Raw genomic sequence first — 26,644 nt, 5'->3', positions numbered from 1 at the left:
AAAATAAATTGCTCAGTATAAGGATTTTTCCAGTAGATGGCAGGATTGGCAAGCTCTTGCTTTTCTAACTCTGCAGTAGTTTGTTCACTGTTGGCTGATGAATTGATATTTCTGGCAGAGAGCTTGAAAAGGGAAAGAAATTTATTACTAAAATTTTACTGTATTACACTGTGCCAGGTTCAGTTTTGCAGAAGATATTGTGCCCAGGAGTATAAGTCATTCTCAGTTGAACAGCTCCAGGTTTGCTGAATGATTCTCTTTAACTCCTCGAGTCCCACACAATTCACACCTGCCTAATTCAACTAAAGTAATATCTTATTTAATGTTAATAATATTCTGTACTTTATTGCACCTACACATTACAAGAGCTAGAAAGGATGTGTGATGTTATTACCTGCTATGTGGTTTAACAATATCTGGGAACCTCATATCATCGTTCTGCTTTAGGATTTCCTGAACATTTTTTCCACTGATTTGGCAGTTCTTAAAAACGAAATGATTTAGTGTTTTAAATTCATTTTCTAAAAGGCCCCTGTGTATGTGCCCTGAGATACTGAGGCATCCAAGTCACATAACCACAGTTTAATAAATCGCTACAAATCAACTGAACCATAGCAACCATCCCTGACTCTATTCTTAGGCTACAATAAACATAAAGTAATGTGACTTAATGTGATTCTTTTTCATTGCTTTCTTTTCATTGAAATAGGCGTATTTGCTTTCTCTTTGCCATGCACAAAATGTATAATTGTACAAATACTGTGAGTCAGCTGAAGTATTTTATTTTGAAATTGCAGTAGTTTATATATTTGAACTACTTTTTTCTACTGAATTTTTTTTAAAAAAAGCAAACATTATCCAAAATCATTAAATTCCCATTTTAAAGGGGATTTAGATTCAGACTGATTAAAAAAAAAATTATCTAGTACAGTTGTGGCATATCTGGAACTCTAAGGATGTCACATTCCTGGACCTGAGGACAATATGGCAGAACTTGCATTAGGGTGCTCTGGAAGAATTTGGTACCCACGGAAAGCTATAGTCAAAAACCCTCTCAGACTGAATGAAATGATGCCCAGAATCAGAAAATTAACATTACTGTGCTTGGAGATGGACCTTAACCTCCTATCCTGTGCCTGTGGGGTAACAAGCAGACATTATTATTGAGGGATGCAAACTGTTCTCCTGAAAGTTAAGGACATTTATAAAGAAGCTTGTAACTATAGTAATTTCACAATTATAAGCCGCACCTGATTATAAGCTGCATGTCCGGGTGTTGGCAACTGTCTTGGGGTACAATACAGGGTGTGATAAAAGGTATCCATTCTATCACCATCTGTTGAGGGTGGGGGCAGTGATCCTTATCTCCACGGCAGATATTCTGCCAATGGGCCATCCACTGAAACCAGGCAGGGCATTGTTCTTTATCTTTTCACTACCCATCCTTCCTCCAGCGAGTCATTTTCTGCTAATGCCCATTGAGTCCCACTGTGGCACTAACAAAATTACTGCATCCCATTGGAAGTTGCTCCAGCCAGGGGGAAGAGCCCAACATTTCTTAGCAAGATAAAAACAGAGGTTTTGGGACACTAAGGGAGCCCCTTTCTCCACTGGACTCCAGAGGAAAACCGGATTTCTCCACATCACCACTGGACCTCCGGAGGGAAACTGCACCTTGTACAGGAGCACTGCTTCAACTGAATCACATCTGTCACTGCAGGAGGATGCAGCCACCATTTAATGGGACTGCTACCAACACCCTGCCTGACGGGGTGTCAGGTTGTACTCTGACTTTGTCAGGGCTTGGAGTTTGTTTCTTTGTAGTACTGTATTTCTATTTTAATTTCCCTAGTAAAGAACTGTTATTGCTAATTCCCATATCTTTGCCTGAGAGCCTCTTGATTTCAAAATTCTAATAATTTGGAGGGAGGGGGTTTACATTCTCCATTTCAAAGAGAGGCTCATGCCTTTCTTAGCAGATGCCTGTCCTCCAAACTAAAACAGCAACTTTTCGTTCTTTGTCCATATATAAGCCACACCTGATTATAAGCCGCACTTCCGGGTTCGGACCAAAATTTTAGTCCAAATGGTGCGGCTTATAATCGTGAAATTACTTTTTTGAAATGACTAAAATTCTGCTTCCATTTAAGAGGTTAACAATTAGTGTACTAATCTAACAAATGAGTCCCTGAATTTGGTACAACTCAAATCCATCTTTTTTATATCCTAGAGATTTATCTTATTCCTACACTAGAGGGATGGTCTGTATGGAGATAACTTGCATTCTTCATACTGAAGCTCTGATAATGGCATTGCAAGATAAATTGAATGATAAGGGGACAAAAGAGTGTAATTTTGCAGTGGTTTGTATGCTCAGATGCAACTTGTTCCCAGCCTGTTCTTAGAAGTCAGGGCACTCCTTATTCATCCAAGTGTTAGATGCTATTCTAGTAATGCAAAAAATTGAGAAATGTTCTAGTAATGCTCTAGATTTAATGGAATGTCGTTATGCTAACATGGGGTGGAGGTAATGATACCCATCTCTTTGTGACCAGCATGAAGGACTGGACATCTCAGGATGCTCCAACAAAGCCAAACAAAACCATGCCTGACAGACTTTAGTGTGATGAAAGTCTTCTTCAAGCAAAAGGTTGATCCAGAGATCTTTAGAGGTGCCATTCAACATTTCTGTAATGTGCAAACAGGCATTCCTGGATCACATTTTGGATTTGGGTGGATGTACAAGTTATGTAAGTCCTGTCTCTTTGTCTGTTTCCTAAGCTTTAAACTGTAACATTATTCAGCATGCTTTGACAATGTATAATTCCCATTTTTATTCTGAATCTATCTGATTTTTCCTTGAATTTAGACTGTTTCCTGACAACTTCAGAAAAATTCCTACTTTTTCTGGAGATTAAAGATAGTCTGTCAACTTCATATGTCTGCTTGTTTTTATAACCTAGTACCTGAAGTTTCACCCAGTGGATAACATTAATTTTTGGGAGGATTGAGGGGGAGAATCCTCTGTTGGGGGTGTATTTCTCAGTCAGGCATGTGGCAGTGGCCATAGAGATGTACACAGGATTGCAGCATCATTTCCCTTGCTGAAGGAACCCAAGGACCAGAGACAGCTGATCCATGGACTGATCAGCTCCATCAAGTACACGGGGTAGAAGAGCTGCAGAGATTTTGCACGTCATGGTATGAGTGCTTAACTTGCCAGCTGAAAAATAATGGAAAATCAGGTAGATTAAAAGGGACAGTGAAAATTTGAAGGTGTACAACCTCTGTAATGTTAAGAAAACCTCAGCTGCAGTTGTCCAATCATCTGAGCTTTGGACATGAGGGGAACAGATGTTTAGTGTACAGACAGGAAAGATTCAAGCTGCTTAAAAGCTGAGCATTTTAGTAGCTGGCTACAAAATTAAATTTGGCCTAACTTGCAAATTCATGGATAAATTGTTCCAGTTGTTACCAAAGAGTGTGAAAACCTTTGAAATATCACTAACTGATGATGTTATTCCCAGATTGTTTTTATCATTATGTAACACTGCAGAAAATTGGCAGGAATAAAAGATAATTAGAAAATGCTGAAAAATATGTAAACACTGACCTTGTTTCATACAACATTAATATAGGGAGTAACTGTTGCAATCCAGGACAATAATTGTTAAAGCACTCTGATGCTCAAAGTCATCAGACGGCATGGAGAGTTATTTGAAATTGTCTCCAAGGGAATTTAAAGTGCCAGGAAGGTTTTGAATGAGAAACAGAACAGCCGAGGAGTCTGAGGTCGAACATACTGTGGGGCTTGCTGGAATAGGACAAATGAGATGCAGTAGAAGGAAATGAGTGAGGTTAAGAAAGATTTGACTGAGATAAAAAGGAATGCATTCCTTCTGAAAAGAGGAAAAAAATCCAAAATTTTTGTAAGATTTGAATAACTATCTAACATTTATATGATTCAAAGAGAATACAAGAACCATTCAACACTATTGAAAATAAATGTTCAGTGAGAGAAGCAATTTGAATAGACAAGGATCTGATAAATTCCTTAAATGAAAGCCATTGTGGGACAGACTGTATGAGGAACTACAAAAGGCTGTGCCTGAATTCTGGATGTGTGGAGGGAGCACACATGGAGTGCTGAGCCCAACATGCCTTTTCAGACTTCTTGCAGACTTGACAGGAATCCACTGAGACATAAACATATATACAGTATGAGTTGCAGGTAGCACCACAACCTTTCAGGCCTCACTGACTGAGGCAGAAATGATCTATTAAACTCTTATTAACATAGACTAATTTCAACACCTAAACAATTCAGCCATTTTTTCAACTGAGAAAAGAGACATATTTGACCATTAATCGACTACCTTTTAGGTGTGTATATCCTTCTTAAGCTTCAAAAAGATTACCAGCCTCCCTTCTCTGTTATTTTAGTTATAAATTAACTTAGTATAAAATAAAATTTGAACCTTCTCAAGGCTTAATTTTCTCTGGAAACATGACTAAGGTGTGTCAAACAATGATAATCCACACAAATCAAGCACTAGAATGTGATCAAAAGAGGCTGGGAATATGTCTTTTTTATGCTGAGTTATATAATTTATTATTTCTAGCTTGAAGATTGTATTTACAGCCATTCCCATTCAGGAGTTTGTCTGAATGGTTTTGCTGCATACTTACTCTGTCAACAGCAGTCTTAGAATTTAGCCTACTAGGTTTTAGATCTTACATCTACTGAACACAACTGTTAACTGAATTCCATCTTGGAAACAGGATTTATTTACACCACATTATATCAAACATAATTTATGTCAGCTTTTGTTTTGGTGGCTGGTTATTCTGCTGGGTGAAGATAGCAATATCATTCCAGAGAAAGAGAAGATTGAATTTTAGGCGAGTTAGGAAAAAAAGAGCAATTTGTATATTAGGACTATGTGAAAAAAGCACCTGTAGCCTGGACTCATTCTACACAATTATGGGAAGTGGTAAATAAAGTTCCTGTGCCAACTGGGGCCAAGGAAATCCTTGGGAAATAAATATTCTACTATTTTATTCTCTTAAAGTCTGTGAAATTTGAAACCATTACTCTAAAATGTTAGTGGTTCGGGTAAGGGAAAAAGTAAATTTTCATGCACAGTGGGATGTTAAGCCTGTAGCTCCTGCCTCAGAAAAAGCAGAAATAGTGTTTCTACTTCCATATACATGCCACTGGAAACGTACCCGAGTAAAATATGTTTAAACAGCCTTACATAAAATAAGATCAACTTTCTAGAACCATAGGAAGGAAAGAGTGATTGACTTTCAAAGATTTTTGCAAGAATATTGTTGGAGATGGGAAAATAAAACTACGTTCATCCCGACTCCTCTATGATTTTAGTTCCAGAAGATAATATTTATGATATTTGTGATATTTATGCAAGGATTATCCAGTCAGACTCAGTCAATATACTCATTACTTAGACACAGAGAAACTGTTCTCTCTAAAGAACATCTGCTTTTTGCAGGAAATCATCTGGGGCAGTACAGGACTCTGAAGTAAGCTTGGCAGCTGAAAGCAACCACGCACCTTTCCCCATTCTAGTCAAAATGCCAGATGGATTTTTCTTAGACTTATCTTCCAGCAATAAACATGAACAGTAAAGGCATTTGATAGAAAAGCTTAAAAAACCATAAAGAAACCAGTTATGCAATTTTGTTTCTGAGCTAGAATAGGGAAAGGAGGATTCACTACTGCTGGAGGCCAGGCCCACATTGCACTGGAAAGTGCCTGGGCATTACCATATGTTCTTTTTAATTTATAGATTTTTAAATTAGAATGCAAGAGGTATTGCTGTCCTGAGCAATGCATCAGCACACCAACTAAAATTTGTTTTTCCCAAGATCCGTGGGGCAGAGAGGTTGTGCAAGAGGTGCTTAGTTCAAAGGACAGTACAAAGTTAAGAGGAGTGACAGTCATGTATTGCTTTAGCTAATTTGGCTGAATTTGTGCTAAGGTAGACCAAAAATGCTCTCATGTTCTCTTCCATCAGCTTTCCTCTGGGACAAGTAACCTTCAGCCTGAGACCAGAAATGAACAGCACAATTAGGCCTAAAACCTGCCAACCATTTACAAGGTGATTAATGCCTAAGTCTTGAGAGGACACTGAATAAGAAACAAAGCAAAGTAGAGAAGACTGGAGCTGGCTTTCATCAGTTTGAGAGATCTGAAAATGTCTTCTCAGAAAACTTTAGAGGAATATGTCTATTGTTTTCTGTATTGATTATGGAGCATTTGCTACAGATACATGACAGTGTAAAATAAAACTTAAAATCTATTTTACAGTTTTAAGAAAATTCAGTATTCATTATTTAATGGCATGTAGGTGAAACATCATTTATGCAGAGTACTGTCATACAAATGTAGGTAAAGTCACTGATCAAAGAAATGTTAGTTGCATTATGAGAAGGAGGAGATAGAGGCAGAAAAAGAGAGCAAGAGTAAGGTGGGGAGAGAAAGAGGGAGGGAGAAAGGAAGGAAGGAGAGAGAACACCTCCATTTATTGTCCTTGAATATGGAAACCTACACAGCCAGGTATGTGGTTTCTTGCACTATATTTTCCCTGATGATTATGAAAAACCTATTATTGCAAGTCTAAATTAGACATTTTGAAATCAGAGGTGACTGTTGATGAAACAACCAAGATGATTACATTTTTCTTCTGTTGATGACACATCAGCATCTTACAATATCAAATATAATATCACTGTGGAATAACATACTGCATAAATGTAGTACCATGACATTTTTCAGTAGCAAGTCTATCTAGAATATATATATGAAATAATTAATCTTTTTTGGTTTGAAGTCCCCTGCATATATCCCAAAGGTGATACAGTCTCCTCACACAGCAACAATGACTGATAACAGGCTTGCTTCCTGGGGCCCCTAAAGAAAGATTTCCAAGGTTCCAAGGCCAACAAGTCAAAAGAGTTGACATCCTACCTTCAATAGGACTTCAAAATAACTGAATAATGAAATTTCATTTTTTACACAATAGTTTCTGTTTTAACTGAAAATACGGTCTTTCAATGTGATATTTCCAAAAGCATTCTGGACAACTGTATTTTTTTCCCCATGTAAGGAAGAAAGATAAAAAGAAACAGTTTACCTGTTAGGTGATAGATGCTGTGAGGATCTGATAAACTGTGGATACACAGTGGCAGCATTTGGTGAGGCAACCATCTCTGGCTTTTCCTGCTGGGTTTAAATTGAAAAACAAAATTATGAGGATAGGATTTCTTAGAAGTGCTTCATATGGGCCTATAACTTTCAACAATAACACAGTAAGCAATGGCTCATTCAGAAAGCACAGAGTCTGAATCACACAGTATTTTGTCCACTTGCACAAGCAATTCTGAACAAAGAGAAAAGTATTTAGGATTGGTTCAAGTATTTTTAAGCTCAAGTTACAGGTTTTTAATATGTAACAGCATATGTTTTCTGATTTCAGTTTCTTTGGGAGCTCAAATGTATAGATAGGTCAAGATCTAAGAAATCAATCCCAATTATGTTTTCCAATTTTCTAATCTCCTACTGATGAATCATGGAGAGGTTGAATCCTGGAACTCTCCTGTTATGTGATAGAGAAAAATGTGCTGCAGTGGATTCAAGAATATTACTTGCAATGCTTTGAAAAGCCTAAATATTTAGACAGGAGGGTGACTAAAACATTATCCTCTTTCCATTAATATGTTTAGGGATTTTAACCAGAAAAGTATTTGGCCATACTAACTTGCAGTCAAGCTACTTGGGTGCCACTGTATGGGTAAGTAAGTTCCCCATGTAAAGTTCTGTATTTATTTTAGGCTGTTTTCTTAAAAATATGGTTTAAATTTATACCCATGAGAATGAACCAAAATATAGGCTAAAACTTCCTTTGTTTATAAAAACTTTTCCTCAAGGAGTAAATATTTTCTTCCAGTTAATAATAAATGATAAGGGATGGACTGCACTCAGCATTCTTTTTCACAAGCCTGATGTACATTTTGTGGCAGAGCTTTGCTGTGAGTTGCTGTGTCACTACTTGCAAGTCATTAAAAAGTGTCAGAAGGGGAGCACAAGAAAGCTACGTTGTTTCAGTAGTTTTCAGACTACTGAACTACTTGTGTTAGGAACTTTTAATACACTGCTTAAAATGACAGGTCTTTAGTTCATTTTTATACAAGTCATTGCATTAGAGCGCTTTGTGCTTAACGCTGCAGGACTTCAGCTAGAGAGTGAAGAACCACACTGTGCTGGGACCTGCTGATCCTCTGGGAGTCTAGGGAAGCTGAAAGGTTGCTGGAGTTTTTGCAAGCAAAGGAAGCTAAAAAGTAACTATATTTGCTGCAAGAAACCTGATTAAATCATAGTTTTGCTAGCAGTAAAAAAGATTATTTTTTGCAATCTGATAATGTTCTTCCAGAGTTGCTGGCATTTTGGGCTCATTCTTCCCTATTAATCAAGTTGTTTGGGAGAACATCAAAACAGAAAATAGAGCAGGAAAAATGGGTTTGTTTGATATTTTTTTAGCTTCACAGAAGTATAATTCACATTACCTTTATCCAGTTTACATTGGCATAAGCTCAGACCCTGAATCCCATCCTTCATACACGTTTCCATCTACACAATTAACTACGTCTTTAAGAAATTATTGAAGATGTTATATTTACAAGAAAATAGAAGAAATACAAAATTATTTCATACCTGGAATTTTTTTGCCTCTTCAGACCACCAGATTTCAAAGTCTTTTTGCAGCTTCATCTTCACTTTTTCCATAAGAAGCTGCAGGTGCTCAATCTCTACCTTCAGCCCTTTGAAGCGACTGTATGCTATTTTATAGCTAATATGAGAAGAAGAAAGTGTATTACAGATTTTCCAACATATATCTGAACAAAGGTTAATCCTACCTAGAATAGTTAGAGATTTAAACTTCAAAATAATGTATAATAATCAGAGATGAGGAGGACACAGATAGAAGGTAGAACGAAATATCTCATATTTTATAAAAGCTTCACAGGACAGTAAGTGCAAGAAACTTATTCCACAAACTTTTTATTTCATAAAGAAGTTAATGAAATTCAAGTGGGATAAACATTGATTAACAGTTGAAATACAGGTTCAATCAACTATGAAAACTATTTCTTTTGAATTCTCAACATATGTTACCATTAATAAATAACTGGTATCTTGGATTCAGATAGGGGCTGAGACTTCTTTCTTTGTCAGATGGAAGCTTCATTACCCTCTTGGCTATTAAACATTTGGAGATTTACCAGGGGTATGAAAGAGCCAGAAGTTTCCTCAGAGACCGTGAATAACATAAATGCTAGCAAAATACTTCATACTGATATTCTTGTATCTACTTTTTTGAATCCTTCTGGCTACAGTGACAGTAGAGCAAGGATCAGTTAACCAATGTGCATTCTGCATATTATTTACACTTACTAAGTCCTGTATAAGCTAAAGGTTTTCTTTAGGTCAAGAAAGGCAGGACTTTTCTGAATCAACCCAAAAGTCTCACAATACATTTGGATTCAAACAAGTTGCAAACACCAATCCTCAGAGAGAACATTAGGCTGTTTTTATTTATTTTTAACCTTTAGCTCAAGCATAAAATTTAATCTCTCATCTACTGTGGCATCTGACTGACAAACCAACTGCAAATACACAAATTTAAAAACTATTAGTGAACCACAAAGCTGATATTTTTAAAATGTCAGAGAAAACCCTGAGGGTAGGTGTGTGTGCAGAATTGTAATTGGAATATACTATCAGTATAATTTATATTCTGAAGGATGGTAGAAATCTGAGGCAAAAGTAATACCTTTTTTTTTCTTCTTCAATTTGCATTCGGAGTTTCTCTTCTGCTGGATCAAATGTTTGTTCTTCAGCAGGATTTGAAACAGCTATAGGATAAATGATCAGATTTAAGCAATGACTACATGGTGTTCAAAGAAGCAACTTCTAATTAGAATAAAAACTAGATTTTAAGAGGCAGTTAATGAAATGGGGATCAATAACCACTTCTCTCTTCTATAAATGCTTCTTCAAATTCCTTATTTAGGCCTTACTTAGTAGAGGACTTAGTCAGTAATTAGTGATTTAAATAAAATAGCTTATAATTGGGTTTTACCATCATTAAATACTGAAACATTAATTTTAGATATAAATAAATCAAGTTTATTGAGCATAATAAATAATTTTTTTAAAAAATACATTTTATATATATTTTTATATACATTATTTATTAGAGCATAAAACTCTTATCAATTTCATTCAACCTCTTTTTGTAATGGTTTTGGCAACAAAAATAAGACCAGAAACTGTCTGGAAGAGACAGCAGTAGCTCTTGAAAGAGAGATTAAATTTGGAAAGCAATAAATTCAGATAATTAGTATAAATAAGGAAAATATACTGAAACTATGTGAGAAAATTTTCAAGGCAAAAGAGAGCTAAGGAAATACCTTAAGAGTAGCCTAAGTTAGCCTAAGAAAGCAGCTTATGGCTTCCCTGTCCTGTATCAGAGCTAGTTAACGTGCAATACACAATGTGCTTATTCTGAGAGACGGTAAAACAGTGTTTCCATCATGGTTTATATGTTCAGTGGTGAAAGGAAATGTAAAGTTACCTACTAATGTTACAACAGTTTCTGGGATGAATGAGATGAGTTTTAGGTTCCCAAGAAAACATGTTGGACATTTTTAACTCAAGAAAAATGGAACAAACCAAAAGATTTGCTGTACAATACATGCAAGTTTCCACCCCAGCTCTTATTTCTGCCAAGAAAATAAATTCTATGTCAGTGTGTCACGAGGTCTGAGGACTGCACCCCTTCTGCAAGGAGAGGAATTCTGTCTGGAACAAGAGGGCAGCAATGACCCCTCTCTGCCTGTCAGCACACCAGCTGAAACCATTAATCTTTTGTAGTAGCACCCTGTAGCTTAATACAGATGAAGTTGAAAAGCATTTTATTTCATTACTTAGCTCAAGCATGTTAATACAGACAGTCAAGGTGGACAAAGCCCACACACAAGCCTCATTTCATACATTGAAAAGCTTTGCTGTGTGTGATTACAAAGAAGGATAGGGTGAATACATTTGTGGTGGGGAGAGTACCCTTAAAAGATAAAAATATAAACTGCTTGAAATGTTAAAGTGAAAAAACACGACAGTAGGCAGAGGAGATGTTACAACAGTGACATTGTACAGCAAGTTATACCTGAATATAAAAGGTAATAAAAAGGTCTTCATAACAGTGCCAGAACCTTTAAGGAAAGAAGCAAACCTTTCCACAATTACAAGGGATGAGGATTTTCTGATTTCTCACATTTCATCCCCAAGAGAAGGCATAATGTGGGAAAGCACAGAGCTACAGATGGGACTTGTGGGGAGACACTAATGGCAGAGCTCCTGAGGCTTCATGCTTTTCTGAACTTCATGAACACACAGCAGCCAGGCTTGAGGGAAATGTGCTCTTGTGGAACAAACTGAAATTATTTAGGGAGTTACTGGCTCTCAAGTGAGCCATGCTCACAGACCATGTGAGAATCCTTATTATGTTTCCATGAATATTCCAGCCAGACCTAGTGTGAGCCAATTTCAGGTTAAAGGGGACTCTTCTGAGCACACTGAAGTGCATTTGTCCTATTTTCACAATCTGTGACCCTGCCTAAGTTCAGGAGGCAGCAGCTCTAGCCCCTTATAAAGAAGGGAAATAATATAGGGTGGAAGAGAGTAATATCTTAAAATGTTAATGCTGTTTCTGACGTGAGGACTTCCCTACATGAAAACATCATGAAATTCTGCTTGTTATTACAGAGTGATACAAGCCAGAGTATAGCTTTGCTTCCTTGCTTTATTAGGACATCTAGTACTTGGAAAAAATATTTTTATATTAACTCTGAAAGGTCAGCCAAACTTAGGCAAAATTTTGTCATTTGTATTTAAAAACAGCAAAAGAATGTGTTTTTTTTTTTTTTTCTGCTGGTAACATGCTGTAGAAGGGATTATTTGGTAGCACTTTATCTTCAGAAATTATAATAAAGCCTTTTGTATGAGATGAAAACCTTTATCATAAAAAGGGTGCAGCGTCCTCACCCACTAGTACAGGTCTGCCCATTATCCCTAGCTGGTGATGAAAGGCAGAAGTACAGCTGTAGACAAGGTGAGCAGCACAGTTTTGTGAATGGAAAGATGAATACACTGACAGCTGGTGTGGCCCCAGCAGCAGAAAGAGCATCAGATAAATGGCTCAAACTTACACATCCCTGTGCACATCACTGAGCTTGGGTCACAAAAGCAGAAGAGATCTGATCACAGTGTCAGGTGAAGTCCAGTGGTAAGTCAAGTCCAGGGCATGCCTCCTGGGGCACTTCTTTTTAAGTTCTCCAGTGTCTTTTCCCAAGCTGCTGCAATGTCCACTTCAGTTTCTTGTCATGCCTGCTCATTGCAGCAATGTGTTTGTGAACTGAATAACATTCTGTTCTACAGACAACACCTTTGGAATATACCTACTCTAATATACACAAACGATCATGAATTTTCCTAATGTTCCAAGCAAAAAGAAATCTAAGGTCTGGTGGACTGTATTTCAACACGTTTCCTGCTATTTCTGCCTATTCCTCATTCCCTGCTGCTCCTATTCTCCCCTCTCGTCCTCTTTACCTTTCCTGATGAATCCCCTGTAGTGGCCTCTTTCTGTCCCTGGGCTTCTGCTGCCTCACACCCCTCTCCTCTTACCAGACCGGGCAATTTCAGCCACAGCTGAAGAAAGGAAGCTAAGGCAGAGGTTACTGGCTCACTGTATCTCATATCTAATGTTAGCATTCTTCAGCACATAGGCTCAGTCATTTTAAAATGATGTTAGAGGGACACTGAATGAATAGACTGTAAAACATAAAAAGGGTCTCATATTTACTCACAAATTTAATTTATACACTAAAGAAAAAAATACTTGATTTTGGCTACAGTTTTTTTCCCTCCAAAGAGTTTCTTTTTATTGTATATATCTGCCTTCCCATGCAGAAACAGAAAATACATATTAACCATACATATACAAAGTATATGTAGATTACAAAGCACTGAAAAATTATGACATCAGCTCATTGTCCACATTCATGAAAAAATTTACAATACATTAAAAGATGTAGTAGAGATGCTACTGCTAAAATATTAACTATCAGATATCATTTCTGCAACTACACAGAACACAAAGTGGTATCTGCTTTGTTGAATCAGGGTTGACTTTTAATTCATTGATTGACAGTTTGTCATATGAAGCTCAGCTGTACAGTTTAGCTCTATGCTTTTAGTGCATCTGCTGAGATGATTTCATTCATACCACATGCACTTTTCGTGCCCCAGTGCCTTCTCCTGGGCAACAAATGCAGTTGCTGCAATTTAATCTTGGATAATGCAACCCCAGGTTTCAGGGGTGCAGGGAGGTATGACATGCATGTTTAGGAAAACATTGACTCTGTGGGTACTAGGGGTTTCTGTTGGCATCCAGTTCTGTACAACAGAATTATTTTGGCAGCAGTCAGCAATGTACTGATAAGGAGTATTAGTTTCTTTACATTAACATAACTGCACATGGAGCTGAGTGGCAAATATTATGAATCCTAAGTTGTGAAGTCTTTTTTAAGAATACTGAGTCACAAGATGTAAAGAAGAGACTGACAGGGCTACACCGGTAGGGAAAGAGCTAGGAAATTTTATGTTTACTTTCAGGCTAACTGTATTTGCTTCATTGTCATTTACAACCCATTTGGTGATGTGAGCACAAGACACAAATGATATCAGCTGCCTGCAGAGAGATGAAGATGAGCTCTGCACAAGCTGACAGTTCATATGATAAAATAATCATAAGTTTGTAATTTTTGGTGCTTTTATTCCCATAAAGAAGATTGCAAGAGACATTTTAAGATATATTTATTTTATTCTAATGAAAGGGCCAATTTTAGAGTTCAGGAAGTGGTAAATTTTGCAACACATTCCACATGATCAAATCCCACAGTACCAGAGAGAAATTGTAGCACCTGCTAACTGGATCACTATTTCAAAGCCATGTGGAAAGCATGGATGAAACACACTATTTCTAGAATGATACCAAGTGTTATCACCATAGTTTACTGCAAGCTGACAACAACCTGAAGTACTTTGGCAGATTCTTGTCTACTGTCAGAAAACTTTTGCAAGAAACTCTCTGTGACCCTGAACTTTATACTCTCTGGAGTGCTCATACATTTCTCAACCTGAGTGTATCCTGGAAGTCAAACTCCTAGGGATTTATTGTCTTGTGCCTCAAATAACATTGTGCCCTGCCCTCCAGCTGTACTTTTGCAGTCAAATATTTTCATTTTTTTACTGGATAGTCTTGTGTTTATCTGCTTAAATTTATAACCACTTGAAGTAACCAAATTTAGAATTGACTTTAGTATCCCATTAATATATTTACTGTAGTATTTATCAACTTTGCAGCTTTTGGCAAACTTAAGCATTAGTGCTTTCAAACTGGAACATATGTTTTAAGTTGTTTTTGTTTTTTAGTGTTTTTTTTTTTTTTTAAATAACTACCCATCTATCATTATTCAGGATCATCTTACAAGTAATTCTCCTTTTTTTCTTTATGTTTCCCCTGGGCCATGTCAGCCTACGTTTGTCACTGGGCACCACGTGTGTACCTTATACAGAAGCAAAGACAAGTAGGCATAATGTAACTCAGGAGAATAAAAAAATATCCTACTGTTTGGATGAGTTTATATTGTGGTTTTTAGAGCAATTTACTTAACCTTAATGTAATGGATTTTTAAAATATTCAGCCAGTTTGTCATAGAATACACTGAAACACACTGTCCTATTTTCAGCATTTTACAAGTTAATGGATGTGCAGGGAATTAAGCATGTGTATTTTGTTGATTTGGATTATTATTTTAATCACTGAATTAAGTAAAAGAGTCCATTGGTATGCTGCTTTTCTGAGGTTTTTGCTTATTTGTTTGTTTTGCTGGGGTTTTTTTGTAATGTTGCATTACTTATTGTTTTACTGCCTTAATACTGGTTCAAATTAACTAAGTTCCAACGTACACCTGGAAAGCAGAGCTATTTTTCCCATCTCAGTGAGCTGTTTTTCCTAAATACAGAATCACACTTCAATTCAAAACTAGTCATCTGTATTTTTCTTCCTGAAAATACATGGTATACAAAACAGAAGGCATTACCTTCAAGCCAGCTGCACTAAAGCCATGCAAGTGTCTGAAACCATCATGGCTAAAAATTCTCTGCTGCTTTACAAATATACAATTAAAATATACGGGGAAAAAAACCCCAACAAATCAAACCAAACCAAAAAACAACAAAGCAGCTTCAAGTTTAATATGTTCCACACGTGCCAGTTAATCTAGTAGAACAGTAACATAGTTGGGTCTTAGCCAGGAACCCCCTACTAACTCAGATTCTTGCCTACACTTAATAAATACTTTTTACCATTTGATTACATGCAATTCCTCTTGTGTCATTTATCTTGTTCATAATATTAGATAAAATCATACCTGATATGTTTGAATGATCTTTCTCTGCCTCTCAAGAGGGGATGTGATTTATCATCCACAAAATCTCATGGGAAAAAAAAAATCTCTTTTCTAGGCTTTGTCAGGAGACAGTAGGTATACCCCACCACCAATATCCAGTTCAATAAGCACCACAACTTTTGTAAAGTAATGCCTGTATACAAGAGAAGAACTTGACTGAGAATAATATAGCACAACTTTCCTGAGAATAAGACATACCCTAAGGGTGCTAAAGGTGCAGTCACACTGAGTGTCACAGATTACTGTGCATGAACAACATACACAGGCATGGACAGCAAAGTCTATGTGGGCAGATCACATGTAGGAATGCAATGCAACTGCGGGATTAATTCAATATGCCTAGTGTTTTCTAAAAACAAGGGGTGTTTTACCCGCATTCTGTATAGAGCTGTCTGTGGTTGTCAGTAGAAATGCACAAAAGCATTTATTCTGGACTGTGCACTAAATTTATAGCAATGTCATTTCAAAGAATATTAAGGAAAAATAAGCATTCAGGCCTATCCTTAACTGCTTCTCTTTCAGCTGTTTATAGGTATAGATGGGCCATGAAACTGATGTTTAACTTCAAGTTAGAGAATAAATGAGGTTTTGACCTTGATTCAAGAAGTGAATGCTAACCAAACAAATAAATATGGTTGTACCATTCTGAGAAATTTTTGATCTTTCTGCTACTTTCATCTGCAAGAGAATAGAGGAGATGGAGAGTGCAAAGACACGTCATTATTGGTGAAGTCAATATTTTATGAGCATGGGGTTGCACTATAAATTATTTAGTTTAACTCTTGGGTCAAATAAGACAAAAGGTATTAGGCTGAAGCTCCTCACTGATCTGATGGCTTTTTTTCTGTGCAAATAGCAGAGAGGTGTGCTAGGATCCCACCTCAGTTAAATGTAGAATAAAGACAAAAGTGCTACAGAAAGTTTAGTTGCCACTCTCCCACATGGTTACTCCACTGGTCATCTAAAACAGTTTCCTAAATGCTTTATTAAATGGCATGATGTTTGATTTTTCCAGGAAATTTCTGAAACTACAACTACAGGATTTCATATCACCAGGAATGTCATTCTTTAAAAAGATTAATTTTGATGTTGTTCAGTGCTCTGGCACATGTATTAGATTAGGGCATTGTGCAACTTGGGCAGTTGTAGGGACCAGATTATAGTTTTGGGACCGCCTGTCCCTGTTGGCCACACTCATATCCCACATGGAGTGCCAGGCTTTTGCTGGTTCTCCCATGCACATACCTGCTGGCTGCAGAACAGCTGGGCTGTCTATGCTGTGCTACCAGCTCAAGAAGGTACAAGAAATACAGAGGAATTTAGGGAATTCTCATGACTCAGTTCTTGCCTATGACCTGTGAAGGAAAGGACACTAGGCTTGATGTTCTGGTAGCTGTAATTACACCGTAGTGTGTACTGAGAAGAGACAATCTTGACATATCCAGAAACAATTACAACTTAACCACAAGATTCTTATCTGGAGAAGTTATATAAAACCTCTGCACATTTGTGGGATATTATTAGCTACTTGTTCCAAGTAATTATTTATTTTGATCTCATATATGCAAACATTTTTCAGCAAAGAAGGAATTAATTAATTTCCTTTAGCTATTTCAACAAAAAATAAAATGGCAGAAGTTTTTTACCAGAACTGCAGGTTGTTCTGAAATGCTGGACTCACCATGCTATTTCTCATTAACCCCTTGTCCTGTCCTGAATATAATCAGCTAGATAGAAGTTTCTACTCTGTGTCTGACCTTGAAAAACTCACAGATGTGAAAGAGCTCCATTTGTAGTTTACAGTTTATTAGATTACAGAATTTTTTACTACAAAAAGCTTTCATGGAGGAAGCCTTGACTGAAACAGAAGTAGTCAAGCTGCCCAACACACCCACTGGACATGGCCAGAAGAAAGAAGTCTACAGCACCTTAAACCCCTTATTATTCTTAGTTAAACTTTCTACCAGATTTTTAGAGCCAAAAGAGAGAGAAATACTCAAATACATACTGAAGTTAAGCAAACAAGCGTAGGCCTAGAATATGTAGACTATGTGGATAGAACCAGATTTATTTTTTGTTCCCTCCGCCTCAAGTCCTGGTTTAGAATCATAGAATCATTCTGGTTGGAAGGGATCTTGGAAGCTTTGTGAAAAGATTATTGTGAAAATAACCAGACATATTGTGAAAAGTCCATGAACAGAGATCCTGCAAACTTCTTTGATGACTTTTTCAACATGTAACTACCCTCACAGAATCTTAACATCATAAGAGACCAAACTAGAGAATTGAAAGCTTCATGTCCAGAATCTGTCTTGTTAGACACTAGAAGGAGTTTCTAAATAATAATACAACTCTCACTGAACTTTTCATTATTTCAGAAGAAATACTTACTACAAGCTGAGACTGCAAGCTGTTCCAACAACAGTGAAATGCCAAAGTCAATGTCAATAAAGCTGAGTACTGGGTATCTGTGCTACAAGTTCATGACTCCTAATAAAAATATCACTTGATCCAAAAATGTCTTTGCTCTTTTCTGAGATCTGAGATCTTTTTTGAGATTTGAGTGGGACACATGGGTAGCTTAATAGGAACATAAAAGTAATCTCAGAATTTTCTCTGACAGTTCAGGAGGACATATTTGTGAAGACTTCCAGTAAATATCGGTATTGCCTTTCTTGGAGACAAACTGAAAGAGAAGACTCATGCCTGCCTCTAGAATTTAGCACTGGACACAGTAAATCCTGCTAAAAAGAGTAATAGAAAAAAATGCAGCCAAAACCAAACCAAACCAAAACAAACAAACAAACAAAAGAAAACCCCAAAAAACCACTACAAAACATCCTACAAGGACTGGAGAAAAACCTGTGGAAAGAAAGGTGTGTGTGAGATTGAGACCTGAAGGGACAAGTGCAAGAAGTGTCCTCTTATTAGAACATAATCCTACAGTTTTAAACTTAATTTCTATGTAATACTGTGAAAACTCCAAAACATATTACATAAGAAGCCTTAAGTACTGTGGCAAGGGCATCATTGCAGCTTGTCTAGATGCTGCTTTGAATCCATGGCTATTTTCCTTATTGCCATCATCTTTACAGAAGAACTTTGTAGGTACAAAACCAAAAAAACAACTCTTGAAGAGCTCATAGTTTCAGCGATAAATGTCGCCTTGAAGCACAAAATAGCATGCAATACCAAGAGAATAAATTTGTTATGGTGTGTAGCTTCGTAGTTACCAAAGCATAAAGTCTAACTACTTGCAATGTCTAAACAACTACTTACATATGTTTTCAAAGTTAATTGTTCCAAATTGTTGCAAGCATTTGATTAAAAATGATTCAATAAATATTTCTAAAAGTATCTAATATGCTACAATAATTGTACAAAGCAAAATCAAAAGTATCTGTATCTTTGGCAGAGTAAAACTCTTAAAAAGAGCAAATAGGTACTGGTTTTGAATTTTCATCCAGTTGCGCTATTGGAATCTTTGTTGTAGCAACAATGAAAAATAAATGTCCTGTTTAGCAAGCACAATCTTATCAGCCTTTTGTCACATAGAATTCCTATTTCCTTTGAAATAGACTAAAGAAATTAAACTCATCCCTAAAGAAAATGGCCTTGATGCCACTAGAGGTCACCCTAGGAATAAAAATCAGTGCGCTGCATGCGCAAGAACTTGTGCAGAAACACCACTGCTGCTTGACCTTTCAAGTGCAAATGTAGAGAAGAACATAACACCCAGAAACATTGTGAATATCAAAACTGTGAATTCCTAAGAGAAATCTTTCTCTTATTATGAGGCTATTGCAAATTGACTACACTGCTCTTTAGCATATTTTAGCTCTTGCGTGCCTGGTAGTACTGGCCACATTTGCTGTATCTCTTGCAAAGAACCCCAAAAAACAAGAAAACCAAAAACCCAACCAACCAAAAAAAACCACTCCTTGAAATTTTGGACTTCAATTATTTCTCTAAAGTGCTTTATTTAGCCCATACATAAGCTATCATTTTTCATCACCAAGAATGACGGTCTTAAAACAGGCCATCTATTATTCTCCATGGACTATGCTGGATTTGTGTGGGAAAACACAAACTGCCAGTTTCCTCAGCTTCTGTCATTTTGTGATTGAAAACACTTGTGTCTCTTAATTTCATGGCATTAGTACAGATCAAGACTCTTCTGCTTCATATGAAAAAAGTTAAATGTCATCTCAGTTACAAGATGTAAAGCAGTGAAAGAAACCAAGCTCATTTTATTTAAATGTGGATTTATTTAAAGAACAGATTAACTCTGATGCAAACCAGCAGTTTGGAAGTGCTATGTGCTTTCCATTCACACAGATCACAGCAGATGAGTTCAAGACAGTCATAATTATTGGACTAATTAATGTTATATATGTCTGGAAGAGGCTGCAATGGTTGTAAAGAGGACTACCATACACTTCCTGAACATACCTTATATCCAGAGCAGGTACAAACCATGGTGGACCAGCATTTCTAGCGGTATGAACCACATTGGAAGGGCTCAATGACAGGTTGGATGGAACTTTGAGCAACCTGATACAGTGAACTGTACCTCCCCATGGCTGGAGGATACTGGATGATCAATAAACCTCATTTATAACCCAAATCATCCTGTGATTCTGGGATCTGACCCTCTGAACAACTGGGAACAGCAGTTCTCCTTTGTAACTCTTCTGATTTGCAGAAATGTGTTAGACAACATATTTGTATCCCGGTATTGGATATATGGTAGTGGTAGCATCACAAGCATTGGAGGAATCATTGCTTGAAATCCTTTCCTAAGACTGGCTGAAATACTGCTGCAAGAGTACCCTGAGGCATCCATTATACAGCCCTGTCTGCCCTGCTGTACTCTGTGCTGATCATGTTCATTCACTTCTGGACAAGAAAAGGTGAGTAAGCAGAATGAGACGTGCTATAAAGAAACACACAGCAAGGAATGAAAAAGGACATAGGATGATACCAACATCTTTAGAACAGGCATCTAGCTTTGAAAATGTAGGAAAAGATGGTACAGATAAAGCTGTAAAGGGAAGAAAGATAAGCAGAAATTTCCCTATGTTTGCTTAAAAACAAATATGTGTTACAACCCAACATGCCAAAATCTTTGCTCGCAGGCATTTGCCACACTAAATCAAATGCTGGTATGCATTTTCAGGGATTGAAATATATCTGTTGTTTCTGACTCACCTCGTCATTTTATTTTTAATGAGAAATCAGTTTTTCAAGGGAATTTTGCTTAAAAAAGAACTTAGGAACAGTTCTTTGATAACAACAGAAGTCCAGAATCTTATTTTTAAAATTCAAGTTACAAAATCTGAAAAAAATAAGAGTTTTTTTTTGTTTGGTTTGCTTGCAGTTTTTAAATAAAATTTTGATAAAACTGTGCCTTAATACTTAAATTTGTACAAGGGATGCAAGTTCCTTAGAAAGACCCCACATTTGTCCTTTTTTTTTTTTTCTTTCAAGTAGCTTTAACAAAGACAACAGAGTTGGACAGTAATTTACTCCTAACAAACCTCCTCAGAAGGAAAAGGCTCTGTATTTTACAGAAATACTACTACTACTACTTTAAAGCTTCATAAGATAATGCTTTACTAGAGTCAAATAAAAAGTACCATTTTTTTTCCACAATGCTGCAAACCTCAGGGAAAGCTATTCTTTTCTTTCTTTTCTCCTATCTTTTCCACTCAGAAGCATGTTTGTGACTCAGTGTTTTTGCTGTCAATACTTAAGCAGTGTGCACATAATTTCATTTTAAATACTCTGAAGTGCAGTTCAGCAGGCAAAAGGAACTTTAAATCCTGCCTAAAAATGCAGTTAAGTGTGTTACTCTGAAAGATCTTCATAAAGATAACCAAAATACTTTATTTGCACAATAAGGTATTTTTTTGCAGTTAATAAAGATGAAAGGCACAATGAGAGGAATCCTTGCAAATTTACGTAAGGTATTCAGTGTTTCTGGTAGTGTACTGACAAACTTTGAGCATCCTTTGTCTCTGCTGATACTTCCCATCTATTTGTGTCCTTTTTAAACTCCCAGCATATGGTGTTTTAAAAGCGATAGCTAAGAGCAATGGGCTAAGTAGTGGTGTTTTCCTTCAAAAAGAAATCCACATCTTAAGCACAGCCATAAGGGAGACAGATTTACACTATTTAAAATCTGACTAGAACAATTTCTTGAAGTGTTTTAACCATAAAATGCTTTAGGTTAAGGGGAAGAAAAAAAGGCAGCTGGAAGATGTTAACTTGGTTTCTAGTTGAAACAATGGTGTGTTTTATTTCATGTTGGGATTTCAACAGACCCTTATAATTAGACTTTTGACCACGCAGTTTTCATTTAAAAATATCTTGATGACATTGTAATCATCAAGAAATTCCTGCAAGACTTGGCACCTGCTATTCTTTGAAAGAACATTCATCCAGAAAGGCAGACAGGCAAATAATACTCCCCAGCTCACAGATTAAATAGTAAGTCTAAATACCCAGAGCATTTAAAATAATAATGTGAATACTGAAAAATACTCTGTGAAGTCCAGACTTAGTGAGAATAAGCAGACAGCAATGCTCAAAACAAAAAGGCAAAACCACACAGGTGTCTGCTATGAGGTGAAATACTAATAGAATATTCACACTGAATGTATAGCTGGTAAAATCACTACTGTGGCATTTCCTAAGGACATGCAAAATTATACCTACCTATGTCATAAAAACCAGCTTAGTTATTGAAAATGGCATTTGAAACAATTTTTCTATGCAGTAAAAAAGTCACTGTACAAGACCAGATATTATCATTCAGATTGAAGCACACATTCAGAATGTGTTAGTTCATTTTTTCAAAACATTGAAAAAGGAATTCTCATAAACAGCACGGCTATGATTCATCTTGATGTAATTTGTAAGAGTGTTAAAAAAATTTACTAAATAGATGGTATTCAAACCTGGAGTGAATTAAAGAAAAAAATTCCATGTTAGTCTGAAGATAGCACCTTTAAACTGAACTTCAGAGGAGGGAAGGGGAGGACAGGGAAGGGGAGGAGTTGGACAGGACTAACAATCATGTAGTTCTCTTCAGGGCTGACCAAAAGTGTATTAAACTAGGGTGTTCAAATACTGTTTAAACAGTCAGTTATGGGACACTGATCACCTGTCAAGGAAGCCTGTTCTTGGTAAAGCATCTTTCCCTTATATCACATCTGAACATCGCCTGATGCAGCTTTGAACCTTTCACACATGTCCTGTCACTGGGTAACAGGAAGAAGAGATCAGCAATTCCTTCACTTTCCCTTCTCATCCTGTTTAAAATCAACTGAGTTTTATTCCTGGGCTTTATTGACATAGACAAAATTATTTTAATACTGATTTTTAAATCAAAATAAAAAATGATAAAGATATGAAACAATAACATCATCACAAAGCTTGAGATGCATGGGTAAATTAGAAAGAGAAACAGTTTTGTTATTTTGAAGTAACTTACCTGACTTTTGGAAGAAAAGATAGTCCCCAAATTGTCTCTTTTATTAAGAGGCAAATAACTATGTTATCTACCCATAGAAGTATACATATCAGGTTGCAATCTGGTCTCAGTGAACTCCATCTTTTATGTGAAGTAGGTCCATGAAGGCACATCTTGGGATTCTTCTATGGATCTAAGTGAAGGGGGCATCTAAACTGATTGCCCCAGCAGTTTTCTGTCAAATTTTGGCTGAAGTTTACTGTCCCTGAAGTGAACAATTCTCTTATGAGCACTCCTAGGCTATTTCGATACAAAGTCAGTGGAGTCAGCTTAAAGCATCTTAAACCAAATTTGGATGACTTTACACTTTTGTGAGCAACTTACACAGACAATTTTAGCTTTACAGCTGTGTCAACAGAAACTGCAAAAAATAACTTCTCAACTTCAATAACTAGAGGCGAGAGAAATGAACTGTATATACCTTCAGTCGCCCTTGGAATGAGAAAAATAAAAAAGGATGTTAGATTGTGGCAACATGGCTACTAGCTTGGCCTCAGGACAAATCAGTATCTGTTAATGGGAATTCAAATTAGACTAATCAGAAACCAAAATCCCAAACCTGTAAGAATTGTGAAATATTTTTCTCACCACACATAAAATCAGACACCTCTTGAGTCAAATTTCAGGCAAAGTTAACAGAGTTCACGTTCTTTGTGGCATGGATTATTGTAGAAATACTGTGGCAAAAAACTGTCACAGAAAATACGGTCTGCCTCCCAAGCAGGTTCAGTGCTGGGAGAGAGCTTGCTGTCCCTGTTGTATCGTGTCTGAAATGTCATGCTCTTACCTAGAGCTGCTCTCTGAATCTGCCTCTGGATTATCTTTCCTTTCAGATGGTCTGTAAAAGACACAAAATGCAAATAATTAGAATTCAAAATGTCAAAAATCAATGAAGTCATTGCCTATTTCCTACCATTTGAAACTCTCTCTGCTGCTGGCCAATTTTAGGGTTTTTTTGTGATCCGTGGGACAAGTTGATTTCTGAGTTCTTTCTACTGCAAGTAGGCAATTAGGTACAATGTGACTCTACATATACTGAGATTTAACTGTCCAATAAGAAAGACTGAAAATTAAGCATTTACCATCAAGCACTTTCACAGGATAATGATCTCCTACTGCTAGATACAAAAGAAGTCGTCCAAATGGGACCAGAGGACATATGGAATCCCAAGTATTTGTTCAAACAGACTTAAAGGTGCTTATGAGGTACTAGGTCACTAATCCACCCCTTTGCCAGTGAAAAACTAATTCCCCAAAATCCATTTTTTCCTGTCTGTCCTGCTCAGTTTTAAATATCCCATGTACTAGAGCTACTGTCCTGGTTCTGACTGGAGTTAATCTTTCCGGTAGCTGGGAAGGGACCGTGAGGTTATTTTGTACTACCTCACATCATTCCTGGGGGCAAGGGAAAGGGGCACTCTTCTCAGGAGAAGGGTCAAGTAAACATTGCAGAGGGAGACATCCTATATTGTCTAATACTGGGGAGGTTTTTTCTCAATCTCTTATCTTTGCCTTTCTTACCTCCAATAATTCTCTCCATCCCACCATGGCTGGGAAGGGGAGGGGAGGATGGGGCAGTGAGAGACAGCAGAGTGTGGTTTGGAGAGTCTTGGTGGGGGCACTGAGATGGGCAGTAACATTCCTAAATCATGGCAACTACTCAACAGGACTCGCTGTGCAGATGTCATTGGTTTTCAATCAAAAATTAACCAATTCCATTATCTCAGTATTCCTAGTTAGATTCCCATGCCCCATATAACTCACTTTATCAATTTCCTACCTGATCTACGACAATGGGTCAGTTTCCCAATTATTCCAAACAAAAATTATATTACCATATGCTATTCAATGACATTAATGGAACCAATAATGGAAAAACATAAACCTAAATATGGAATTTCAGCAGTAAATGTATTCAGAAAGAGGATGGGATTATGCCTCTCGAATTTTCAAATTAGAATAATTTCTAAGCAGAAATCTGTTTATAATATTTACTAAACTGTAAATCTGGATACCAGGGAAAGAAAAAAAAAATCCATTATGGATTCACTTTTTTTTCCCCCCAGACCTATGATTATGTATACCATATTAATGTGCCTTTGGAATTAAAAATATCATTATGCTTACAAGTGAAATCTTACAGAGTGAGCTAATCAGAGGAAAATTAGTCATTAAAAGTTGGTAAAGGCTTAACCAGAGAATATAAAAAAAAAATAATTAAATTCACAGGTCATGAGAATTAGATTGTTCTATGAGCACAAAAGACCACAACAAATTGAATTTCTTTGGAAGTTATGAGGATAATTGTTAAGTAATTAGTAGCATTGTAGGAAATGTATTATTTGCAATACATTACAGCGTAACAATCAAATTTTGTTGTTTTGAATGTTTATAGAAAACAAACAAAATAAGACACCTTACCTACTCTTTGTCTATAAAATAGAGTTGTATTTTTCTGCAGAGGAAGTTTTATTATTTTTAATTATTTTTAATTATTTTTAATTATTTTTAATTAAACCAATGAATTTTTCAGTAATTAAAGGTACCTGCAAAATTAGGAAATGTAATCTGTAAAATTAGGAAAACTCTTCAGATACTGAGAAACAGGTTGAGTGAAATAGCTAACTTCATCTAACCCTGCTATAAAAACAAATAAGTCCTCCATCTCAGCTGTACTAAGACTCGACCAAAAAACCACATTCAATTAAACAAGTTGATTCCTTGAACTATAGAAAAAACACCCTTGATTACTAAGTTTTATTGATAAAAACCCATGCGAATGAGCAACATTCATGCTATTTGTGCTTTGAAAGTTCTATAAAACAACTCAGTTGATTTCAATACTCTATTAAATGTGATTAAACATGCTACTTTTTTCTCAAATTGCTTTTTGCTGCTCTTGTTTTTGCTTCTTGTATTCTGTCACACTGTTTCATACAGTGTGATGTTACTCACTCAATATTGAGCCATGAGACAGCCATGAAAAAATCTGTAGTAAATCTTGAAACTCATCTCAATGGATTAGCATTAACAGAGGTACCTTGTTGTAACCCAATACCCTACTGTTTTAAGAATGGTATGTCCCTTTAACCCTGTAGCCCCTGCAAGACCAATGGACTGACCCCTGCGATGGGATTGGCCTGAAGCCAAGGCTGACCCCTCCCCTTTCCTGACCCTTAAAAACCTGAGCCCTCCATTGGAACTCTCTCTTTATCCTCATCTCCCACTGTGACCACATGGAAGCCTAAGAATAAAACAGAATATCAACCCTGGGATAAGAGCCTCTAATATCTCGTCTGTTCTACATGAAACAGCACCCCAGGCCAGCTCTGCAGTCTCATCCTTGCCTTATGAATCAGCTGAGCTATGAGTTCTTGTGGCTTTGTGATGGTTTTGGATCTTTGGTGGGAGAGGAAGACCCACTCTATGATTAAGAGCGAATCTCTCTGCCCCTCGATCCACTGGAATATCAAACGGTGTAAGTGTGGT

The 26,644-nt window shown here is 36.7% G+C and overlaps 1 protein-coding gene across 3 annotated transcripts in view; it reads right to left on the bottom strand.

The window, feature by feature from the left end:
* The window catches only part of KIF6 (kinesin family member 6), a 155,761-nt gene that overhangs the window by 6,973 nt on the left and 122,144 nt on the right, over positions 1-26,644 (bottom strand). For 2 of the 3 annotated variants that reach the window (XM_033055553.1, XM_033055556.1), the window contains 4 exons: positions 23,943-23,993; positions 9,855-9,936; positions 8,735-8,870; positions 7,158-7,246 (listed from right to left, as the gene is read on the bottom strand). In XM_033055553.1, coding sequence (XP_032911444.1) covers positions 7,158-7,246; positions 8,735-8,870; positions 9,855-9,936; positions 23,943-23,993 — 358 coding nt within the window. The remainder of the gene's footprint in view (positions 1-7,157; positions 7,247-8,734; positions 8,871-9,854; positions 9,937-23,942; positions 23,994-26,644) is intronic. The other variant, XM_033055554.1, reaches the window with a different exon arrangement.

The sequence above is a fragment of the Catharus ustulatus genome, chromosome 3 (genome assembly GCF_009819885.2).
Source record: "Catharus ustulatus isolate bCatUst1 chromosome 3, bCatUst1.pri.v2, whole genome shotgun sequence".
Taxonomy (NCBI): domain Eukaryota; kingdom Metazoa; phylum Chordata; class Aves; order Passeriformes; family Turdidae; genus Catharus; species Catharus ustulatus.
The sequence above is the reverse complement of the archived record's forward strand: the minus strand, read 5'-3'. Positions and strand labels throughout refer to the sequence as shown.